Below are 21,711 nucleotides of genomic sequence, written 5' to 3'. Positions count from 1 at the left end.
TGGAGGGGGTGCCAGTCCTCACATTTTGATAAATTATAAAATGCCTCTCTTCCCTTCCCTACTGAATTTGTGACAAACGTTTAATTAAAATGTGAATAATAAAAATCAAAATTACGAAATAAAACCCGAAATGGTTAACATTTTTTGCACCGTGTTTATTGCTTTAAAAGAATTAAAAACTGTGAATAGTGCCAAGGGCACCGGTCACAAAAAGGCCACTGAAGGGTGTGTCTTCTGTGAAGGCAAAGCATTGCACAAAATTAGAGAGTTCCTGCTGATTGCCTTCGCCCAATCTCATGTTTACCATGGGAAGTCAGTGCTGTGTCCTGTGTTTGTGACAATCACACAATATTTGTGTGACAAACACACACACACATGGGGAGGGAGATAAGCTGTTATTGTCCACTAACAATAGGCAGCATTCACTGGTCCCAGGTCCCAGTACACTGGTACCAGATACCAGGTGGTAAAGGACCCCTGGATGGTTAAGTCCAGTCAAAGGTGACTATGGGATTGCGGCGTTCATCTTGCTCTACAGGCCGAGGGAGCCGGCGTTTGTCCACAGACAGCTTTCTGGGTCATGTGGCTTCTTTCCACTACTGGCACAACTGAACACTGTGATGTAAGCCAGAGCGCACAGAAACGCCGTTTACCTTCCAGCGACAGCAGTGCCTATTTATCTACTTGCACTGGTGTGCTTTTGAACTGCTAACTGCTAGGTTGGCAGGAGCAGGGACCGAGCAATGGGAGCTCACTCCATCACAGGGATTTGAACCGCCAACTTTCCGTTCGGCAAGCCCAAGAGGCTCAGTGGTTTAGACCACAGCGCCACCCGTGCTCCTAGGGTAATAATGTATTGTCATTAACAGATCAAAGCTATCACACGCTGTAGCCATGGGTGATCTCGCCCAGAAGCTCTATACAAATATTGGCCGTCTGCCACCTATGGCCTTTGCTATTCCACCACGTCCCAAACTCTACCACTTCCTGAAAGCAATGGGTTGCAACATTCCAGAGACTTGTAATGAAATCTGACCAAAGCTTTTTTAACATTTTTGAACCCAGTTCCTCTGTAGGCCATGAGTCGCATGTAGGAAAGGGTTGTTGTTGTTTAGTCCTGTCCGACTCTTTGTGACCCCATGGACCAGAGCACGCCAGGCACTCCTGTCTTCCACTGCCTCCCGCAGTTTGGTCAAAGTCATGCTGGTAGCTTCCATAACACTGTCCAACCATCTCGTCCTCTGTCGTCCCCTTCTCCTTGTGCCCTCCATCTTTCCCAACATCAGGGTCTTTTCCAGGGAGTCTTCTCTTCTCATGAGGTGGCCAAAGTATTGGAGCCTCAGCTTCAGGATCTGTCCTTCCAGTGAGCACTCAAGGCTGATTTCCTTCAGAATGGAGAGGTTTGATCTTCTTGCAGTCCATGGTACTCTCAAAAGTCTCCTCCAGCACCATAGTTCAAAAGCATCAATTCTTTGGCGATCAGGAAAGGGTATTTAGCAGCAACCGTGTTAGTGGACCTGAAAGTGAGTCTATTGTCTACACCCCAGCATTGCAGGGGGTTGGTCTAGAAGGGATTCCTTCCAACTCTACAATTCTACGACTTTGAAGCAGCATCTCGTCTGAAAGGCCCTGATTCCCTGCACACACACCCCTGCCCGCCCAAATAAAAAAGCTAGATAGGAGAAATAGCGCAGTGCTGAACATTCTCCCTTCACTGAATTAGGAAACTGAATGTGCTTATCTTCAGAAAAAATGAGGTCTGACCTATGGTAACCTTGGATTTAAAGGTCAGTCGCCCATATTGGAGTGGAAACATCTGAGTGTTTCTGACGAGCTATAATCTGAAGCAAGTTATCCTGTGAGATGCTGCCAACATCTCTGGTGAAATCTTCCATCTATTAGAGGAAACAAACCTGACATTTCTCTGAAAAGGTCAGCCATTAGCAGTTTATAGAAATTACACTAATTTATTTGGTAGGGAACCAATTTTATTTTTATTTTTATGAGACTTCACAGATAGATCCGGATCTATAGTTCAATACTAGTTCAAATTTATTCTGCAGAGACACTAGCCATTTCTGTGTTGGGCTGTTCCAAAAAGCAAATGTTTAGCTTTTTTTCATCTGTTTAAAAAATGTACACTGTCCCAATAGCCTCTAAGAAACTCTCTGCAAGGCCAGCATTGCTATAAATCGGGATGGGTCTTATTTTCAGCCTGAGGGCAACTGTCTTCCTGAAAGGCAAGCTTCTGGGAGTTGCAGGCTAGTGGTGAGCAGTGCCAAAGGCAAAAAAAAGGAACACAGAGGGACCATGCGGCGCTGATATATGTAGAGTGGGCTATATTCCAGCCACACAGAAGTCATAGGTTTATAAACACAAAACCCCATTTCCATCCTCTATCCTCCATCCAGGCAAGTAAGGTAAAGGTAAAGGGACCCCTGACCATTAAGTCCAGTCGTGGCCGACTCTGGGGTTGCGGCGCTCATCTCACTTTATTGGCCGAGGGAGCCGGCGTACAGCTTCCAGGTCATGTGGCCAGCATGAGTAAGCCGCTTCTGGCAAACCAGAGCAGCGCACGGAAACACCGTTTACCTTCCCACTGGAGTGGTACCTATTAATCTACTTGCACTTTGGCATGCTTTCGAACTGCTAGGCGGGAAGGAGCAGGGACCGAGCAACGGGAGTTCACCCCGTCACAGGGATTCAAACCGCCGACCTTCTGATTAGCAAGCCCAGAGGCTCTGTGGTTTAGACCACAGCGCCACCCGCATCCCTTTTATCCAGGCAAGTAACAGGCCCTAATCACAGTTCAGGAATGCATTCTGGGAAAGCAAATGCACTACAAGAGGGTGCTGAGAGTGGCTGTGGCCTGAGGAGAGTTGAGAAGAATAGAATAGAATAGAATAGAATAGAATAGAATAGAATAGAATAGAATAGAATAGAATAGAATAGAATAGAATTTATTATTCATACCCCGCCCATCTGCCCATCAAGCACATACATGACTCTTGGAAGAACTAGAGGGATCATCAACAAAGCAGACTTACTGATTTTGCACTCATAACCCCTAGCTCAGTTTAAAACCCTTCTCCTGTTATTGTTGCAAATGGTTGGAGCAATCACCAAACCATCCAACCAACCAACTAGGAAACAAAGCACCTGGTACTGGTTTCCCCAGTCTGAAAGGGCATGCCACCAGAGCCCAGATATCTGAGAGTCCTAAATATTTACAGTCGTACCTTGGATCTTGAATGCCTTGGTACTCGGACATTTTGTCACCCAAGCAGCCGGAAGTGACTGTTCCTGTTTGCAAACTATTTTTGGAAGCCGAATGTCCGATTGGAGCTTCCTGCAGCCAACCAGAAGCCGCACTTTGTTTTCTGAAGGTTTCGGAAGTCGAACGGACTTCCAGAAAGGATTCCGTTCAACTTCCAAGGTACGCCTGTATTAGTTAAGCTTAAGGTCAGGCTTCCTCAACTTGGCCCTCCAGATGTTTTGAGACTACAATTCCCATCATCCCTGACCACTGTTCCTGCTAGCTAGGGATCATGGGAGTTGTAGGTCAAAAACATCTGGAGGGCCGAGGTTGAGGAAGCCTGCTTAAGGTTGTTGTTGTTTTTTACCATGTTTGAGATTTGCCAGGATGAACACAGTGCAGGGCTGTATACTCCTCTACGCATTATCAGTAAAACAGCTTGCCATTTCAGATTATCCTTTCAGGTGCCGCGCAGAATATAGGGAAAGTGGTAGTGGTACACGGTGTTCACAATACCGTATTTTTCGCTCTATAGGAAACACTTTTTCCCCTGCAAAAATGAAGGGGAAATGTGTGTGCGTCCTATGGAGTGAATGCAGGCTCCTTGGCTTCAGCGAAAGCAACGTGAAGCCTCCGAAGCGCAGAGGGAGCTCCCCCCGCGCTCCGGAGGCTTCACGTTGCTTTCGCTGAAGCCACCTGAAGCCCCCGGAGCGCAGCGGGAACTCCTGCTGCACTCCAGGGGCTTCAGGCAGCTATCCGCAAGCCTTTGGAGTGCAGCAGGAGTTCCCGCTGCGCTGTGAAGGCTTGCGGATGGCTGCCTGAGGAGCGAGAGGGGTCGGTGCACACCGATCCCTCTTGCTCTCCAGGCTTCGCTTCGCTGAAGGGGTGCTGAGCAGAGAGGGGGAGAATTCCCCCCCCCTGTTCTCCCCCTCCTATGGGCCGGTGCGTCCTATAGAGCAAAAAATGTGGTACTTCCTAGACGGGTAATTTAAATAAATGTTCAGCTGCACCTTTTCATGAATTTCTTGCGTGGACTGTGCATCACAAAACGCAACAGTGGCGACGTCCTTCAGGATTGGCATTTCCACTGTGCAGTCCCGGCCATCCAGCAGTGCTACCAAGGGACGCGGGTGCATGGGCCCATTCATGATTGGTGGTCGAATGCCTGAAACAAAAAGGGGAAACGGTGCTTTATACACATGCTAAGTTACATCTCCAAGTGAAATAATGTAAACAAAATATCTTTCTTGAGCAGCTTACAGGTCATCGGAAGTAAAGCGGTGGCAGAGAGACTGAAATCTGACTAGCTGAAGCACAGAAAAAAGGCATTTAGTCGCTGGCAGACCTTTAAAAGCGACTTCTTTTGAAGCCATATGAGAAAATGGTAATAACCGAGACTATTTACAGAGATACTGTAAAATTAATGAATTTTAGAATAATGTTGGATTGAAATTAAGTGGTTTCTAGCTCTAATGGGTTAAAAGAATATGAAAAAAATGGGTTTATATAAGTAAAAATTTAAGAGTGTAATAAATTCAAAAATAAAGACTTGGGTAGAATAAAGAGGGAAAGAAACTGCTGAGCTAATAAATCGAATTGGAATACAAAAAAGGGAGGTATGAGGAGGTCCGAGAAACAAGTAAATGAAAAATAATGTGATGGAAAGATTGAATATTTTTAACAATTTTTATTTTGTATTTTGTATTTTTTCCTTTCTTTCATTTTCTGTAATGCAAAAATCTTAATAAAATTTTATTTTAAAAAAAGGAGAGAGAAAATGGTAATAACCGAATCACCTCAAATCCCAGACTATGTGCTTCAGGATAGTGAAATTGCAAAGACACGATACAAAGAGTCACCAAGAATATTCTTTTGTTGCACTTATGACGTGTACAGAGCCACTCGCCCCCAGTGCCGGATTTACGTACAGTGGACGCTCGGGTTGCAAACGCGATCCGTGCAGGAGGTGCATTCGCAACCCGCAGCGCCCGCAACCTGCAGCGCCGCGTCTGCGCGCGAGTGGGTTGCGATTCGGCACTTCTGCGCATAGCGCGATTTAGCGCTTCTGTGCATGCGTGAGCGCCGAAACCCGGAAGTAACCCATTCCGGTACTTCCTGGTTTCGGCGTGTCCATAACCCAAGAGTGCGCAACCTGAAGCGTCTGTAACCTGAGGTATGACTGTATAACCAAAACAAGCTATAACTTAAGGCCCCACTCTCTTGGGGGGTCCGAAAAAATTTAAAGGAAAAAAACCTGGATGTACATTTCCAAAATAGAAGATAAAAAACAAATAAAATAAGATTACTTTGATAAAATACATATTTTGTTACAAGCAAATGGCTTTAGATACCTATTAGGTCCATAAATTACCAAATAGCATATAAAGGTAAAGGGACCCCTGACCATTAGGTCCAGTCGTGACCGACTCTGGGGTTGCGGCGCTCATCTCGCTTTATTGGCCGAGGGAGCTTCCAGGTCATGTGGCCAGTAGGACTAAGCCACTTCTGGCGAACCAGAGCAGCACACGGAAACGCCGTTTACCTTCCCGCCGGAGCGGTACCTATTTATCTACCTGCACTTTGACGTGCTTTCGAACTGCTAGGTTGGCAGGAGCGGGGACCGAGCAACGGGAGCTCACCCCGTCGCGGGGATTCAAACCGCCGACCTTCTGATTGGCAAGTCCTAGGCTCTGTGGTTTAACCCACAGCGCCACCAGCGTCCCTCCATGTAGCATAGTTTTGTAGTTGTTTTGTTGTTGACAAAGGACAGCTGGACATATAAAGGGCCCCATTTCCTTCAGTAGCTTAGGGCCTCATCAAACCTAAACCCAGCCCTGCTCTCCCCAACAACTGGAGAACTAAAAATTCCCTTCAGGTGACTAGACATTGAAACATTGTCCATAATGGCACATATGGGCAAGCAGGCTAGGGACTTGGGTGGACTTATTTACAAGCCTCGCAATAAAGAGATGCTTCAGCTCTTGTAAATGATATTTTAGTAGGATTCCTGTCATGAGAGATTACCTAGTCGTTATTTAACACTCACTGCCCTCCCCCCAAACCCACGGACATACTTTGCCGCACAATAAGCTGGCACACATGACAGAATGAAGAAAAATGAATAACCAAAGAGGACAATTGGTGATATTCCTGTTTGTGGTTATATTACATTTAATTAGTGAAGACTATTCACTTTAAAAGCTTCATTTTGAATTCTTATGACCAGAGGGGAGATTTTCCTGCAGTGCTATAATGCACTGATCTGTGGCACTACGATATAAAAACCAGCCTAATTAAATAAGAACAAAATTTATTTTGCTTATTTGTAAAAAGAAAGAACACTCCAGGCACAAGCGGTTTTATGGGTCTTCTACAATCACACTCTGATAGGGAAAAAGCAGGTATGGTTGATGAAGCTTACGGAACCAGAGGCAACAGATGGTCAGAATCAGCACCGCACCCAACCATGCCCAACTTTCCCAATTTCATTGAGCTCCTGAGAATAACAGAATCATAGAACTGTAGAGTTGGAAGGGAACCCAAGGATCATCTAGTCCAACCCCCTGAAATGCAGGAATATGCCACTATCCCATCCGGGGATCGAACCTGCAACCTTGGCGTTCTCAGCACCAGGCTCTAATCAACTGAAGAGGTTGATTAGATACAAATTCAACAGGTTGATAAGGTACAAATTCAACAGGGCTTTGTTTGTTTTGTTGATATTATGTTAACGTTGTTTTATAGATATGAATGCTGTCGTGCTTTGTGAATCTTACACTATGATTTTTGGTGTAACTGTGATGTTTAGCTAATTTTTTAGTTGTTTTGTTAATAGTGTTAAAAAGATGGTCAATTGTTTTATTTGTGATTTGTGAATGTTTTACTGATGATGTGTTCAGTATTCTATACAATTTATGCTGTATTCGTGATGTTCCATTATGTTATTTTTATCTTTTGTTTGTAAGCTGCTTTGGGATTTATTTGAATAAGAAGCAGCATAGAGATTAATAATAATAATAATAATAACCACCTCAGCTGGACATGAAGCCAAGTGAGCAGAGGTAGTTCCTCAATCTGTCATTCCCAGAGCTAGGTTTGGGGAATTTTTTCAACATAGTTTCAGTTTAATATAGTTTAAACATGCAATTCTGGGTTAAGCAGAGCTAATCGTGGATTCTTAACAGTGCTTTCGGAACCTAGCTAGATTTGACGGCTGTTAAGATACCTGGGCAAACCTTGTAAATGCGATTCGTATTCTGCAATTTGCCATGTTTAGGATGGGTAACACATGTCAATGACCAAGAATCCTTCTGTCAAAAGAATGTCAGTTTGCCAAATATCCCAAGAGTTCAATTTACAATAAAGACGACTTATGACTCAATATAGGCTAATGCCTGGGATATGCACGAGGGTAGGTGGGGGATGCAGGTGGCGCTGTGGGTTAAACCACAGAGCCTAGGACTTGCCGATCGGAAGGTCGGCGGTTCGAGTCCCGACAGGGTGAGCTCCCATTGTTCAGTCCCTGCTCCTGCCCACCTAGGAGTTCGAAAGCACGCCAAAGTGCAAGTAGATAAATAGGTACCACTCCGGCGGGAAGGTAAATGGCGTTTCCATGCGCTGCTCTGGTTCGCCAGAAGCGGCTTAGTCATGCTGGCCACATGACCCGGAAGCTGTACGCCGGCTCCCTTGGCCAATAAAGCGAGACGAGCGCTGCAACCCCAGAGTCGGCAAAGCAAAAGGAGGTCAGGGATGACCTCCAATTACCCCAGGATTGGCTTGATGGGGCAGTAGTGGGTACTGCAACCCGGGTGTTTTGTCTCCTTCACTGGAAGTTTTTAATAGTTATTTTCCTATTTAGTTGTCAAAGTTTGTACAGATGGTGTGCTCTCTCTCACACACACACACACACAAAATTACTGAGTTTTGTTCACAGTCATTCAGGTAAGAAGTCCCGCAAAGATCTGTGGAACAGACAGCATCATGGAAAGTTGCATATCACAGGCTCTAGTCTAGGACTGTCCAGACACATTGAACTTACAAACAGCAACATGGAGGATACAGGCTGCCTAAGAAACAGCTGCCTTCAGTAGCAGGAGCACAGTGCTATCAGCAAGAACAGACAGTGCTGGAGGACCATAAGGGACACAGGAATAACTTACGGCCCAAGAGCCTAGCAATAATTCAACCATTCAAAACTAAAACCCAGGGTTTTAACGGCCGACGAACAAATCTAAAATACGGAACCCAGTTAGAATGACGCTCCCCTTTGTCTCCCTCTCGCTCTAAAAGGAGGTTGTGGTGTCAATCAGAGTGACCCACCTGTTGAAGACCAACAATATAGCTATTGCAGACTTGCGCAAAACGGGGAAAGGCAAGTTCGAATCCCACCTCTGACAGTGCACAACCTTGAATATCTCTGTGTCTCTTAGTCCATCCTATCCCTCAGGGTTGTTATTATTCTGCAACCCTTGGGCTAAAGTGGGGATGGGGAATCTGCGCCTCCCCCCCCCAGATATCCTTCGACTACATCTTTCATCAGCCCTTGGCAGCATGATGGGAGTTGTAGTCCAGCAACATTTAGAGCAGTGTTTTTCAACCTATTTTGGGCAAAGGCACACTTGTTTCATGAAAAAAATCACGGGGCACACCACCACTGTGTGTGGAGAGGGAGATGTCAGAGCCCCGCTGCTCTCTATGGGGAATCGGCTGAGAGCGGACCGCCTGTTCGCTCTCATCCGATCCCATCCGATCTGATCCCCACCCAGGACGGATGGAAAATAGGGTGGACACAGTCTGGCGCCAGCCTAGTGGCCGAAAATTTGACTTTTTTTTTTAATCTTTCGAATTTTCCCATTTTTCCCACGGCACACCAGGCAACATCTCGCAGCACACTAGTGTGCCACGGAACAGTGGTTGAAAAACACTGATTTAGAGGACCAAATCACCATCCCTGGGTGATTCATTTTCTCAGAAGCAGGTAGAAGGGAAAAGAATCTGGGTACCGTTGCTCGGTCCCTGCTCCTGCCAACCTAGCAGTTCGAAAGCACGCCAGTGCAAGTAGATAAATAGGTACCGCTCTGGCGGGAAGGTCAACAGCGTTTCCGTGCGCTGCTCTGGTTCGCCAGAAGCGGCTTTGTCATGCTGGCCACATGACCCGGAAGCTGTACGCTGGCTCCCTTGGCTAGTAAAGCGAGATGAGCGCCGCAACCCCAGAGTCGGCCACGACTGGACCTAATGGTCAGGGGTCCCTTTACCTTTACCTTTACTCATTCACCACTGACAATTTAAAACCTGGGTTTGTCTAGCACCTGGGTTGCCGAAAAGAGCACAAAGAATGTAACAGGTTCTTTCCACGAAACAGTTACCATTTTTCTTAACATAAACCTTGTAAATAGCCACAAACCTATACAGGGAAGTTTCTGCAAAGTGGAAAGGACTTGCATAGTTTCTCACCCACCCCCCGGGTTATCAGTGTGCCATTAATTCCCAATCTAAGTAATATACTGGGAAATGAGGCTAGTGCGCTTTTTGTGGAATACTTTCCCCACAAAATTATCCACTGCATCAATCTCTCCATTCCCCACTCCCAGCGCAAATATTTTCTCCTTTGGTTCTTTTCTTTAAAAGAAAAACTGATTAAATACAAATCCCAATTTGCCCCCCTTTCTCTATCCACTTTCTCAAAGCCAGGCTCAATTGTATAAACGTCTATCGTGTTGCCTCTCACTTGTCTTTTCTCTAAAACTGAAAAGTCCCCCAAAAGTCCCTTTCTGCCCTTCATCGTTTTGCTGGCCTTTTTCCCAGAAACTTTTCCAGCTCCTTTTTGAGAAGAGGCGACTAGAACTGTATATAGTTTTGTATAATGGCATTAGGATATTGGCAATTTTATTTCTGATTCCTTTCCCTGACAATCCCCAGAATGGAATTTTCCCTTTTCACAGCTGCCACATCCTGGGCTGACATCTTCATCGAGTTACACAAATTATGCGAACAATCTTGCCCAAAGCTGTGGGCTTCTGTTCTACTGCATCCCCTGTCTTGTAGTAGCCATGAGCAGATCTGAATCATCTGCTTCTAATGTTAAACTAACCACAATCCCATATTATTTTACATTTGAACTCTGGGAACCGTAGTTCACTTAAGCCAGAAGTGGCTCAACTGCCCCCCTTGGCCTAATCTCATGGGCAGGGGGGTGAGATAGAAGAGGGAGGACTACATTGAGAGAGGAAAAGGTTTAGGTTACAGTGGTGAGACTGCTATACAGTGGTACCTCGGGTTAAGTACTTAATTCGTTCCGGAGGTCCGTTCTTAACCTGAAACTGTTCTTAACCTGAAGCACCACTTTAGCTAATGGGGCCTCCTGCTGCTGCCGCGCCACCAGAGCACGATTTCTGTTCTCATCCTGAAGCAAAGTTCTTAACCTGAAGCACTATTTCTGGGTTATCGGAGTCTGTAACCTGAAGCATATGTAAGCTGAAGCATATGTAACCTGAGATACCACTGTATGAGCCAAGATGGAAAGACACAACCCTACTCCGCTATAAAAGAATGGCTGTTAAAACTACCGGAATTGGCTGAGACGGCAAAGTCAACATGTTTAATTAAGAGAAAAATCATTACGGACATTTGTTAAGGATTGGAATTTTCTTATGGACTTTTTTGCTCAGAAGAGAAAATGAACTTGTAATATCTGGATTTGAAGATTGAAAAAAGACTGGTTTATAGAAGATAGAATGGTTCAGTGTTAGAAACTGAGATAGGAAAATTAGAAGCTAAATGGCACCTTAAACCGAGGTTATGGGCACAGCAACGGAATGTCCAGGCACACTTTTTTATAAGAATACAAAGCTGAAAATGAATAAACTGCAGCAAAAATATTATGTTCGTTTTTCACATGGCCCAGTCCTTCTCCTGCCCACCCCCCTAATATTCTTAAGAGGGTCTCTTCTCCAGTCTTCAGAGTAGCTGGAAGTGGGGAGGCAGAAAAAGATCGCCCTTTCCTTCCACTCTGCAGTTTTAATCTGAAATCTTCGGCGCAGTACTGCGCCCGGAGCTCAAAAACTGCTTGCCCTAATGAAAATCCCTGTTGCAAAATGTGCCTAGAACAAGGGAAGTTTTGAACACTAGTACTGGTTGGGTCTTAAAGAATGAATATCATATGTAGCTGCAGGACAGAGAGCCAGAAGTCCTTTAATTTTCTTCTTTATCCTTTAGTTTTTTTCTTTCTTTTCCTTTTCTCTTGCTTTCTGTTTCCTTAGTATTCTCCTCTCGTCTTTTCTTCCTTCTGACTTTGCTCTCTTTTTGACTAAGCAGCTGCTTTATCTCTGTATATCATGCAAAGATACTTTGTAATGGGGGGTGTTTTTGTATATCTTTGAATAAGTATCAATACATTTATTTAAGAGAAAGGAAATGGGGTGCGCAATCACTTTTGGCTCCAAAGCCCCCAAACAAAATTACCCCAAGGGAATGTGGTGCTTGACAAAAAACTATTTCCCACTGCTGGTTTCAATTATAGCCCGTGATGAAAATTAACCATGGATTTATCCTCATTTGTTTGAACAAACCAGTTTGAGCTAACCAGAGTTCCTCTACGTTCAGATGTAGCAGGGAACTCCAGTAAGCTTAGGGTTGTGTCTGAAAAGTCCCCAACACAACAATGGCCATAAATAGGATGCAGATCAAACCCTCACTGCAACACAACTTGCAAGAACCGAAAATCAAATTAAATTAAAAATAGAACTTTAGCCACAAGCAAGCATTTAAGTTTCCATAGCTGGACAAGCATTTCCTTAAAAACAAAGTCAAAAGTTGATTAAAAACAGTTGTAAGCTAGTTCCAGAGTTCTAGGAACCCCTACCAACCTGACATTTCTTAAACTGGGTTTCAGTTTCAGAGTCATTAATTCCACTTCTCAGCTATTTACAATCTTCAGTGCTGGAAGTCAACACAGCAACCTGTCATTTGATCCTCCTTCTCATGTCTTTAATTTTTCTTTCAGCCTCCTGCAATCTTGAACCAAAGCTTTTAAAACTTCTTATCCACTGTGCAAGCTCTGTATCTTGGGCTCGGGTTCAAATTTTTACTAAAAAATTAAAAAACAAAAAAATACAGTAAGACAACATTAAGGGTCTGACAACTGCAAAAGCCAGCAAGTTCAAACTTAAAAAGTTCTCACTGAATCTACTTTCCAACTGCAAATGAGCAGAACAGGAAGACAAATTAAGTGCTGATGGTAACATGGCATTGTTTAGCTCAGGCATAGGCAAATTCCAGCCCTCCAGATGTTTGGGACTACAATTCCCATCATCCCTGACCACTGGTCGTTAGCTGGGGATGATGGGAATTGTAGTCCCAAACATCTGGAGGGCTGGAATTTGCCTATGCCTGGTTTAGTCCCTGCTGCTTTAGGTTAAGTTAACACCTATCCATAGAGTGAGCTAATTCCCCCCCCCCCAATGCCCCCTGAATTTTTGAATTGTATTGATATTGATGCTGCATTTTATGTTGCATTTTATGCTGTTTTTAAGTCGCATTTTAATCAATGTTTTATATTTGCTGTTAGCCTCCCTGAGCCCGATTTTTAAACCGGGAAGGGCGGGTTATAAATAAAAATTTGTTGTTATTATTATTATTATTAAAGACAAAAGTTAGAAACAACACACACACACTTTTTCATGTTGGTCGAAAATTGTTGCCAGTGCACTTGAGCCTACCTTCTAGAACACGGGTGTCAAACACAAGGCCCACGGGTCGAATCCGGCCCGCCAGACCTCGTCACGTGGCCCGTGTAGCCACCGCCGGCCTTCACCTTTTATTCTCGCTTTCTTTCTTTTTTTGACACAAGAAAGTCACCCCTTCAGCGCATGCGCGGCAGCCTACAAGCCAGAGAACGTCTGCCCTCTAGCAGCGCCGGCTGTTCTACACAGGAAACCTCCACTTTACATGCATTCAGGAAACCTCCACTTGTTTTTATATTGAGTCCCACAGATACAACCGGCCCTTTGAGGGTGACTAAACTGCTGATGCGGCCCCCGATGAATTTGAGTTTGACACCCCTGTTATAGAAGGAAAGCAGAAAGGAAAACAGTGCAAGGCAAGAACGGCTGAATAGCCCACACTCACCAAGAGGAGCAAACTGTGATTGACAGCAGAGGGTGGCATTCGCTTATGTTATCATCTGAAAAGCAATATCTTTGTAAGGTCTGTAGAACACATTTGGGAGGAGCAACAGCGATGTTTAAGAATGACGTAGCGTGTGCATGTGTGTACGTTTATAAATATATACACAGGGGCGCCGACTTATAAAAAATATTGGGGGGGGGTGGGGGCCCATACCGACTTATAAAAAATATTGGGGGGCCCAAGACCTCCAAACCGCTGCTGCTGGGGGAACAAAAGGGGCGGGCCCCGGGCTGCCCCGACCTTAAGTGAACCTGTGAGGGTCCGCCCTTTGCAGCAGCCGATTGGCTGCCGCCGTGGGCGGTGAATATTAATGAGCTAGGGGGAATCCCCGCTTCTCGCGGGGCTGACGCCAGCCCCGCAAGATTGTTGATGGGTCGAGAGCCCGCAACCCCACCCCCTCTCTAGATCGGGAGTGGCTTTGTTTTAACTCATTACTGAATGTATTTTAAAAGGTAACTATTGTCAAACAAGGAAAATAAAAAATACCAACATAATTTTGTGATTTTACAAAGCATAATATAACTAATAATTTCCTTAAATTATTGGGGGGGCAGAGCCCCCCCAAACGAATTTTTGAGGAGGCTCGGGCCCCCTCAGGCCCCATGGAGTCGGCGCCTATGGACTCAACAGAATATATATATATGGAGGGGCTGGGTAGCGATGTCATAAATGCACTAAAACGTGCCGTACGAACTGGGAGGAACGTAAAGATACAGCACATGACCTTCGTAACTTTACTGCAGCTGTAGGAACTAAAGATCCAGTGAGAAGGCTTAACTTTGAATTTCCTGTACATAGGGAATGAAGTTAAACCAGGCATAGGCAAACTCCGGCCCTCCAGATGTTTGGGACTACAATTCCCATCATCCCTGACCACTGGTCCTGTTAGCTAGGGGTGATGGGAATTGTACTCCCAAACATCTGGAGGGCCGGAGTTTGCCTATGCCTGAGTTAAACCCTTAATGTCTTCCAAATGTATTTTTAATTATGTATCTAACAATGCAATTATTAAACAGCCTTTAGTCTACTGACCACTGATGAAGCAGACCACTAGCACAGCCCTACCATGCATGTGTTTATGATCCAAGGGTAATATTTAACCACTCTCACATTCTTTTGCAGTGTTTAGGGCACTGTCAGCCTATTCAAGATATTCTGCAAACCGTCCTACTGTTAACCATTTAACAGATTAAAAAAAAATTAAAAACTTTTCTTGATATGTGATATTTGGTAAAAATCAAGGACCAGAACAATTTTTCACCAATATACAGGGACGGCCCAAAACATTTTGGCACCCGAGATAAACCACAAAATTGTGCGCCCCATCCCCCCTGCCAGGGAATTAAGGGTGAGTGGAATTACAATAAATTTTGTGGGCTCATAGCAATGATTTTCTTTTCTGATACAGAACAGATAAATCAACAAATTCCTGAAGCAAAACCTCTTCACAACAAAATCCCCACCACACCTTGATCTGACGATAGCACCCCTTATGCTATTGCTTAGTTTTAATGTAGCACATTGGATGGTTTTATTATATTTTATTATATTCCGATTAAATTCTGAACAGTGCATTAAAGGCATAATCGCAAGGCTCTTTAGCAAATGTTTTAGGCGCTATTCTAAATATTTAAAATTTGAATACTGAAAATCATATTTTTTTTTATTTAAAATGTAGTTTTCTCTTAATAATAGCACAAATCCAGAGGGAGATAGGATGCAATCCTACTACATTTCAACCACGGTATCCTACCATCTAGGAGGGTTGGGAATTGGACTTCCGTTCCTTACTCTTGAGCCATGTCCAGAAAGTGGTAATGGCAGGTTGGTATATGTATGCTCAGGGCTCCGTCCTCTCCCCCATGCTTTTTAATATCTATATGAAACTGCTGGGAGAGATCATCAGGAGGGTTGGGCTGGGTGTCCACCAATATGCGGATGACACCCAGCTCCAGCTCTGGTTTTAATCGGAACCAGTGAAGGCGGTGAACATCCTGTGTGAGTGTCTGGAGATGGTTGGAGGGTGGTCAATGGATTGAGGTTGAATCCCAACAATACAGAATTACTGTTTCTGGGAGACAGGGGGCGGACAGGCGTGAGGGACTCCCTGGTCCTGAAATGGGCAACTGTGCCCCTAAAGAACCAGGTGCACAGCCTTGGGGTCATTTTGGACTCACAGCTGTCCATGGAGGCGCAGGTCAATTCTGTTTCCAGGGCGGCAGTCTACCAGCTCCATCTGGTACTGAGACCCTACCTCTTGCACACTGTTTTGCCAGAGTGATACAAGCTCTGGTTATCTTCTGCTTGGACTACTGCAATGCGCTCTATGTGGGGCTACCTTTGAAGGTGACTCGGAAACTACCACTAATCCAGAATGTGGCAGCTGCCAGACTAGTGACTGGGAGCAGCCACTGGGACCATATAACACAGTTTCTGAAAGATCTACTTTGGCTCCCGGTATGTTTCCGAGCACAATTCAAAGTGTTGGTACTAACCTTTAAAGCCCTAAATGGCCTCGGCTCTGTATACCTAAAGAAGCATCTCCACCCCATTGTTCAGCCTAGACCCTGAGGTCCAGCTCTGAGGGCCTCCTGACAGTTCCCTCACTGTGAGAAGTGGGAACCAGGCAGAGGGCCTTCTCGGTAGTGGCGCCCTCTATGTGAAATATGCAAGCTTATCTGAGTAAATATGAATAGGATTATATGGTTATATTAAGTTCCATTGAAATTAATGGGGCATAAATTAGTTGCAACTAACTGGTCCTATTGCTTTGAGTGACTTTCTCTGGATTTGGCCACTATCATTTCAACCCATGTCTGAATGGAATGAAATGCACAATTTAGAGTTAAATTTTAAATTGATTTGTACGCCACTTCTCCACAGACCACTATAATTACATAGCTCACTGCATCCCTCTGCAAATCCATGATTTGGAGGCCCAACATTTGACCTACCTTTCATTTTCTAACATCTGTTTGCAAAGTCCAAAGAATTTTTTTCTTTTTTCCTCAAAACAAATGCTTGAATTCTCCTTTTTCTGAAAAATATATAAATGCCAAAAAAGCACAACACTTATGAGTAACCCTATAAATTACAAACCAGCAAGTGTGTGAAATGAAGGGTAACATAACAGAACGGAGTCCCATGTTTTCACTTCTATAGAAGTTATCGTGCACAAATGTTTTAGGATTCTTAATCTTCATAATCTTCCTTGTGGGCACTGCTTTTTTAAGAGGCTGAATTTTAGTTTACTTTTGCTTTAACATGAAATGAACTATGGTTTTTTTTTTTTTGAAATTAACATGCATTATGCAAACATTTAAAAACAAATACTTTTTAGAGATGGCATTGCTGGCACAGAACATATGCTAGACACTTAGAAAAGTCTTGCACTCCAACTTGTAATATGTTCCCTGTGATCTCTTAATTTCATCCCACTAAGCTACCAATTCTTCCAGGCACCTGAAGGTTGTAAATCATTTATCATTTGCTGCTTATACGTCTGGGTGCTTTAAAAACAATGATTACCTGGGTGAATCTCTTATTCCAAGTACCGTATTTTTTGCTCTATATGACTCACTTTTTTCCTCCTAAAAAGTAAGGGGAAATGTGTGTGTGTGTTATGGAGCGAATGCAGGCTGCACAGCTATCCCAGAAGCCAGAACAGCAAGAGGGATTGCTGCTTTCACTGCGCAGCGATCCCTCTTGCTGTTCTGGCTTCTGAGATTCAGAATTTTTTTCCCCCTTGTTTTTCTCCTCCAAAAACGAGGTGCATCTTATGGTCTGGTGCGTCTTATAGAGCGAAAAATACGGTGGTTGTTTAAAGCGCTCCGGATGTTAGCTTCCTCTTTTGCAAAAGCTCCACAAAACGTAGGAAAACAGCTAACGGACAAGATACTTGTTGTTACCGAGCCTAGGAGGTACTTGATGGTTTTGCCCCAACACTGACCCTGTCATTGTGTTCATGTTAGCAGCAAGCAAGCAGCGCAACCGGCACAGTTGACACCTGTCTTGTGAGTGTCTGTCTTGCAAGTTGCCTGCAAAGGCACTTGAGTGGTACCTATTTATCTACTTGCACTGGCATGCTTTCGAACTGCTAGGTTGGCAGGAGCTTGGACCGAGCAACGGGAGCTTACCCCGTCACAGGGATTCAAACCACCGACCTTCCGATTGGCAAGCCATGAGCTCAGTGGTTTAGACCACAGTGCCACCCAAGTCAATGACTGTACTCTTATCTAATTTAGTTCTGCCATGCCCCGCATTTGTGACTGGCACCCAAAGCATTCTCAAAATTCACAATGTGCCCACCGGTCCAAAAAAAAGTTTGCGACTCCCGACACAGAGCTTCACAACACACAATACCATGCAGGAGAACACACTTGTAAGGTTTCTTCTGCCATCCCACTAAAATATGGAAAACACTACAAAGGCATTTATCACTGCAAGTAAGGAGAAGTCATGGTCTTACTGATCCTTTGAAAGTTCAGCTCAGATCTCCAATCTACTTGCACAGATTTTTGAATAAAAGACTGAAAAGCACAAGTATAATTTTACTTACATTTATGTTTTGGCTAACATACGGCCACATGAAAGCAGGGTATCTTCAAGGGTATTCCAAATTCCTTCCCAAAATTTTCAGATAAATAGCACAAAGGAACCAAGAAGAGATAAATAAAAAGAAGCAAAGTTTTCCCCTCTATTGCCAACAAAAGGAGAGGGCATGACTTTCATATATCCATACCCGTCAATCACTGCACTCTTTTTGTTTCTGTTGGCATCATTTCCTAAAAACCGGCGTTCATCCTATCACCTCAGAACAAGTTCGGACACACCTTGAACAGAGGGTTGTTTTTTTTTAAATATATATATGAATAACTTTAAACATATTGAACTATTTGTTTTCACTGTGAGGAATAATGGCATCCACCAACTATTCAGAAAAGGGAATTAAGTCCCCACCTGCTCAACGCTTTTCCCGTCAATCAGCTGATTTGAATAATGACGGCTAAACTGCAATGCCTGAAATGGTTTCAGACATGCAAACTGGTTTTAGAGCTGCACAGTTCGATCAGGGTCTACACCTGGGTTTCTACATCCATGACTCGAGCAGAAATGCTAGGGAGCAGCGGAATGGCATCTTGAAGGATCATATTATTATTACACAGGCCAATCCTAGCTTGTTTTACAAAAAAATAAAATAAAATCTGCGTTTTCCCAAAATCAAACCTGTTCTGTACTTGTGATTTTGAGCGGCACATTCGGAAGCCACCTCAGAGCTAATTCATCTGATCTGAGGGAGACAAACTTTCCTTTTCTTGAGACATCAACTTCTGAAGGTTTTCTCTGTAGTAAAGCTTTCGCTGTGATTCATCTCCCCCTTAGCTAAACTTGCTATTTGTGGCAGAATAGATAAAAAGAAAAATGTTACGTTTAAAATCATCTAGTATCCCCCTCCCACCATTAGTCCCTGATGCCATCTGAGCCTATTAAAATCACTTACAGCCCAGCTTTCCGAAGCTTTCTGTGATTAAGTGCTACAGGTTATTCTTGTGAAACTGGGCCCTGCAATGCTGCAAATCAAAGGAAGTGGGGTAGAGCCAGGCAGCCATGTACGAAATGGAAAGGCACTAGAATTTACTATGGAACACCACGGGTGGCGCTTTGGGTTAAACCACAGAGCCTAGGGCTTGCCGATCAGAAGGTCGGCGGTTCGAATCCCCGCGAAGAGGTGAGCTCCTGTTGCTTGGTCCCTGCTCCTGCCAACCTAGCAGTTCGAAAGCACGTCAAAGTGCAAGTAGATAAATAGGTACCGCTCCGGCGGGAAGGTAAATGGCGTTTCCGTGCGCTGCTCTGGTTCACCAGAAGCGGCTTAGTCATGCTGGCCACATGATCCGGAAGCTGTACATCGGCTCCCTCAGCCAATAAAGCGAGATGAGCGCCGCAACCCCAGAGTCGGCCACGACTGGACCTAATTGACAGGGGTCTCTTTACCTTTACTAGCCTTTGTAAACATTGTGCCCTCCAGATGTTTTGGACTGTATTTCCCATCTTCCCCCATCAACCACAGCCACCAAGGGTCAGGGTTGATGGGAGCTGCATCCCAAAACATCTGGATGGCACCAGGTTGACGGAGGCTGCTGTCGTATGTGCCATCTAATCACTGTTCGAAATTAGCAAGGCGCATTTTGCCCCTTGTGCAGCCATTTGCAGCCAAGTGATGATGCCTGGGCCCCAGGATGAATTTCAGGAACCAAAATGCTTTTTCTGTGCAATCTGAGCAGGAGTGGTGAACAATGTTCTAGTTAACTGTTGTCGCTTCTCTTCACTTACCCCACCCCACTGCCCTGCTAACAGTTATGAAGAATATTCTTACATTATGAATGGTTCCCGTCGCCATTAAGAAAAAGAGGTCAGAATACTAGTCAATATGTATGTGGATCAAGTGACTTTTCTTCTTTCAGTTCTCAAAGTTCTTAGCCTAGCTCAAAGTTTTCATCTGAACTAGCCAGATGTTTAACTCATAATCAATCTAAACCACCGTAAATCTATTAAGAGAGGGCATCAGAAAAGAAATGTTTGGAACCATTCTGCTATATGGGCTCATGACCCTTTATTAAATCCACAATTCATCTCTTCAACCAAGCTCTATCAAACATGCTGCATTAATGCTTGCTTTGCGCAAGAGGGGAAAAAACGCTGTGGGGGGAATATTTCTCCAAGCAACTGCATTTCATATTGAAGGACGGCTTTTACCTAGTAATTACCAGCCTCCCTCTGGGGAAGTTACAGGCACTCAATGCACTATCCAACACATTTAACTGTGCTATGTTCTGGCTCTTCAAGTCAGCGATCTGGCTTGATGTCCTTGTATGTTCAAAGAAAACCAGACAGAAAACTCTCCATCTCACACCTCCTTCCTTTCTCTACATCACATATAACTGTGCATTACACAAGGTTTGCTGCAGACCAGAGATTTTGCATTATGCTTCTAGATAGAATTAAATAATGCATTTAAACCACTTCATGTACAATAATATATGTATTAATTGCTTGCTACGGCAACGAAAATGTATTAGTTTACACTAGTAAACTAATACATCTTCATTGCCGTAGCAAGCAAGCAATACATATTATTGTACGTGAAATGATTTAAATTCATTATTTAATTCTATTTTCTTATTGAAATAACCTAAGTAATTCTCCTTGATTAAAATCAGCCAACCCTGAATATAGCGCTGACCTATTTACTTTCTGTGCCCATTTATGATTATGTAATCATCAAAACGTATATTCTGTTTTGCTGGGGGGGGGTCTCAAAATCCAAGCACGCTGATTGTTTGTGCCACATCTGCTAAGACACTCCAAAGATTTTAATGCATTTAAAATCTAAACTCTAAAGAAACTTGACAGCTTGTGTTCTTATTCAGATACGTCACAGCTGCAAAGAGGTATCTTGTCAGGCCGTTTTAGACAAAGCTAATTGGAATTCTTTAGGGACGCGGGTGGCGCTGTGGGTTAAACCACAGAGCCTAGGACTTGCCGATCAGAAGGTTGCCGGTTCGAATCCCCGCGACGGGGTGAGCTCCCGTTGCTCGGTCCCTGCTCCTGCCAACCTAGCAGTTCGAAAGCACGTGAAAGTGCAAGTAGATAAATAGGTACCACTCAGGCAGGAAGGTAAACGGCATTTCCGTGCGCTGCTCTGGTTCGCCAGAAGCGGCTTAGTCATGCTGGCCACATGACCCGGAAGCTGTACGCCGGCTCCCTTGGCCAATAAAGCGAGATGAGCGCCGCAACCCTAGAGTCGGCCACGACTGGACCCAATGGTCAGGGGTCCCTTTACCTTTACTTAAATTGGAATTCTTTGATCTGCATGAGCCCTGATCAGCAATTTCCCATAAGTAAAAGAAGGTGGGGAGGGGGAAAACGCTGCTGACCACATCCCTACGTCACATGAACTACATTGGCCCTGCCTTTGCACAAACAGCTATGGTTCTATGTGATTGTGCATCCTCATCCCCACACATGGACATTTAGAGGAGGTCTGGCTGCTGCATATTCCATTCAGACGCCTTCAGTTCAGTGTTGACGTCTAAGCAGACTTCCATAGGTACCTCTCCATTTGCGCCTGATCAACACAAGCACAACTGTTTTCAGCACTGAAAGGGGACAGGACAGACTTGCATGCGCCCTGCTGACATGTGAAGTGGTTGGGAACGGAAGCCCCACATAAGCAGAGATTTCCCCCCCCCCCCTTTAACCTGGTAGCCACA

At 44.4% G+C, this 21,711-nt stretch overlaps 1 protein-coding gene across 5 annotated transcripts in view; it reads right to left on the bottom strand.

The window, feature by feature from the left end:
• Positions 1 to 21,711, bottom strand: part of CTBP1 (C-terminal binding protein 1) — a 57,714-nt gene that overhangs the window by 19,002 nt on the left and 17,001 nt on the right. For 2 of the 5 annotated variants that reach the window (XM_081911799.1, XM_081911800.1), the window contains exon 2: positions 4,267 to 4,421. In XM_081911799.1, the coding sequence (XP_081767925.1) occupies positions 4,267 to 4,421 (155 nt within the window). Of the gene's footprint in view, positions 1 to 4,266; positions 4,422 to 12,120; positions 12,342 to 16,395; positions 16,479 to 21,711 lie in introns of all 5 variants that reach the window. The other 3 variants (XM_081911801.1, XM_081911803.1, XM_081911802.1) reach the window with 3 other exon arrangements.

The sequence above is a fragment of the Podarcis melisellensis genome (genome assembly GCF_964234715.1).
Source record: "Podarcis melisellensis genome assembly, chromosome: 5".
Classification (NCBI taxonomy): domain Eukaryota; kingdom Metazoa; phylum Chordata; class Lepidosauria; order Squamata; family Lacertidae; genus Podarcis; species Podarcis melisellensis.
This window is presented reverse-complemented; position numbering and strand designations above follow the sequence as displayed.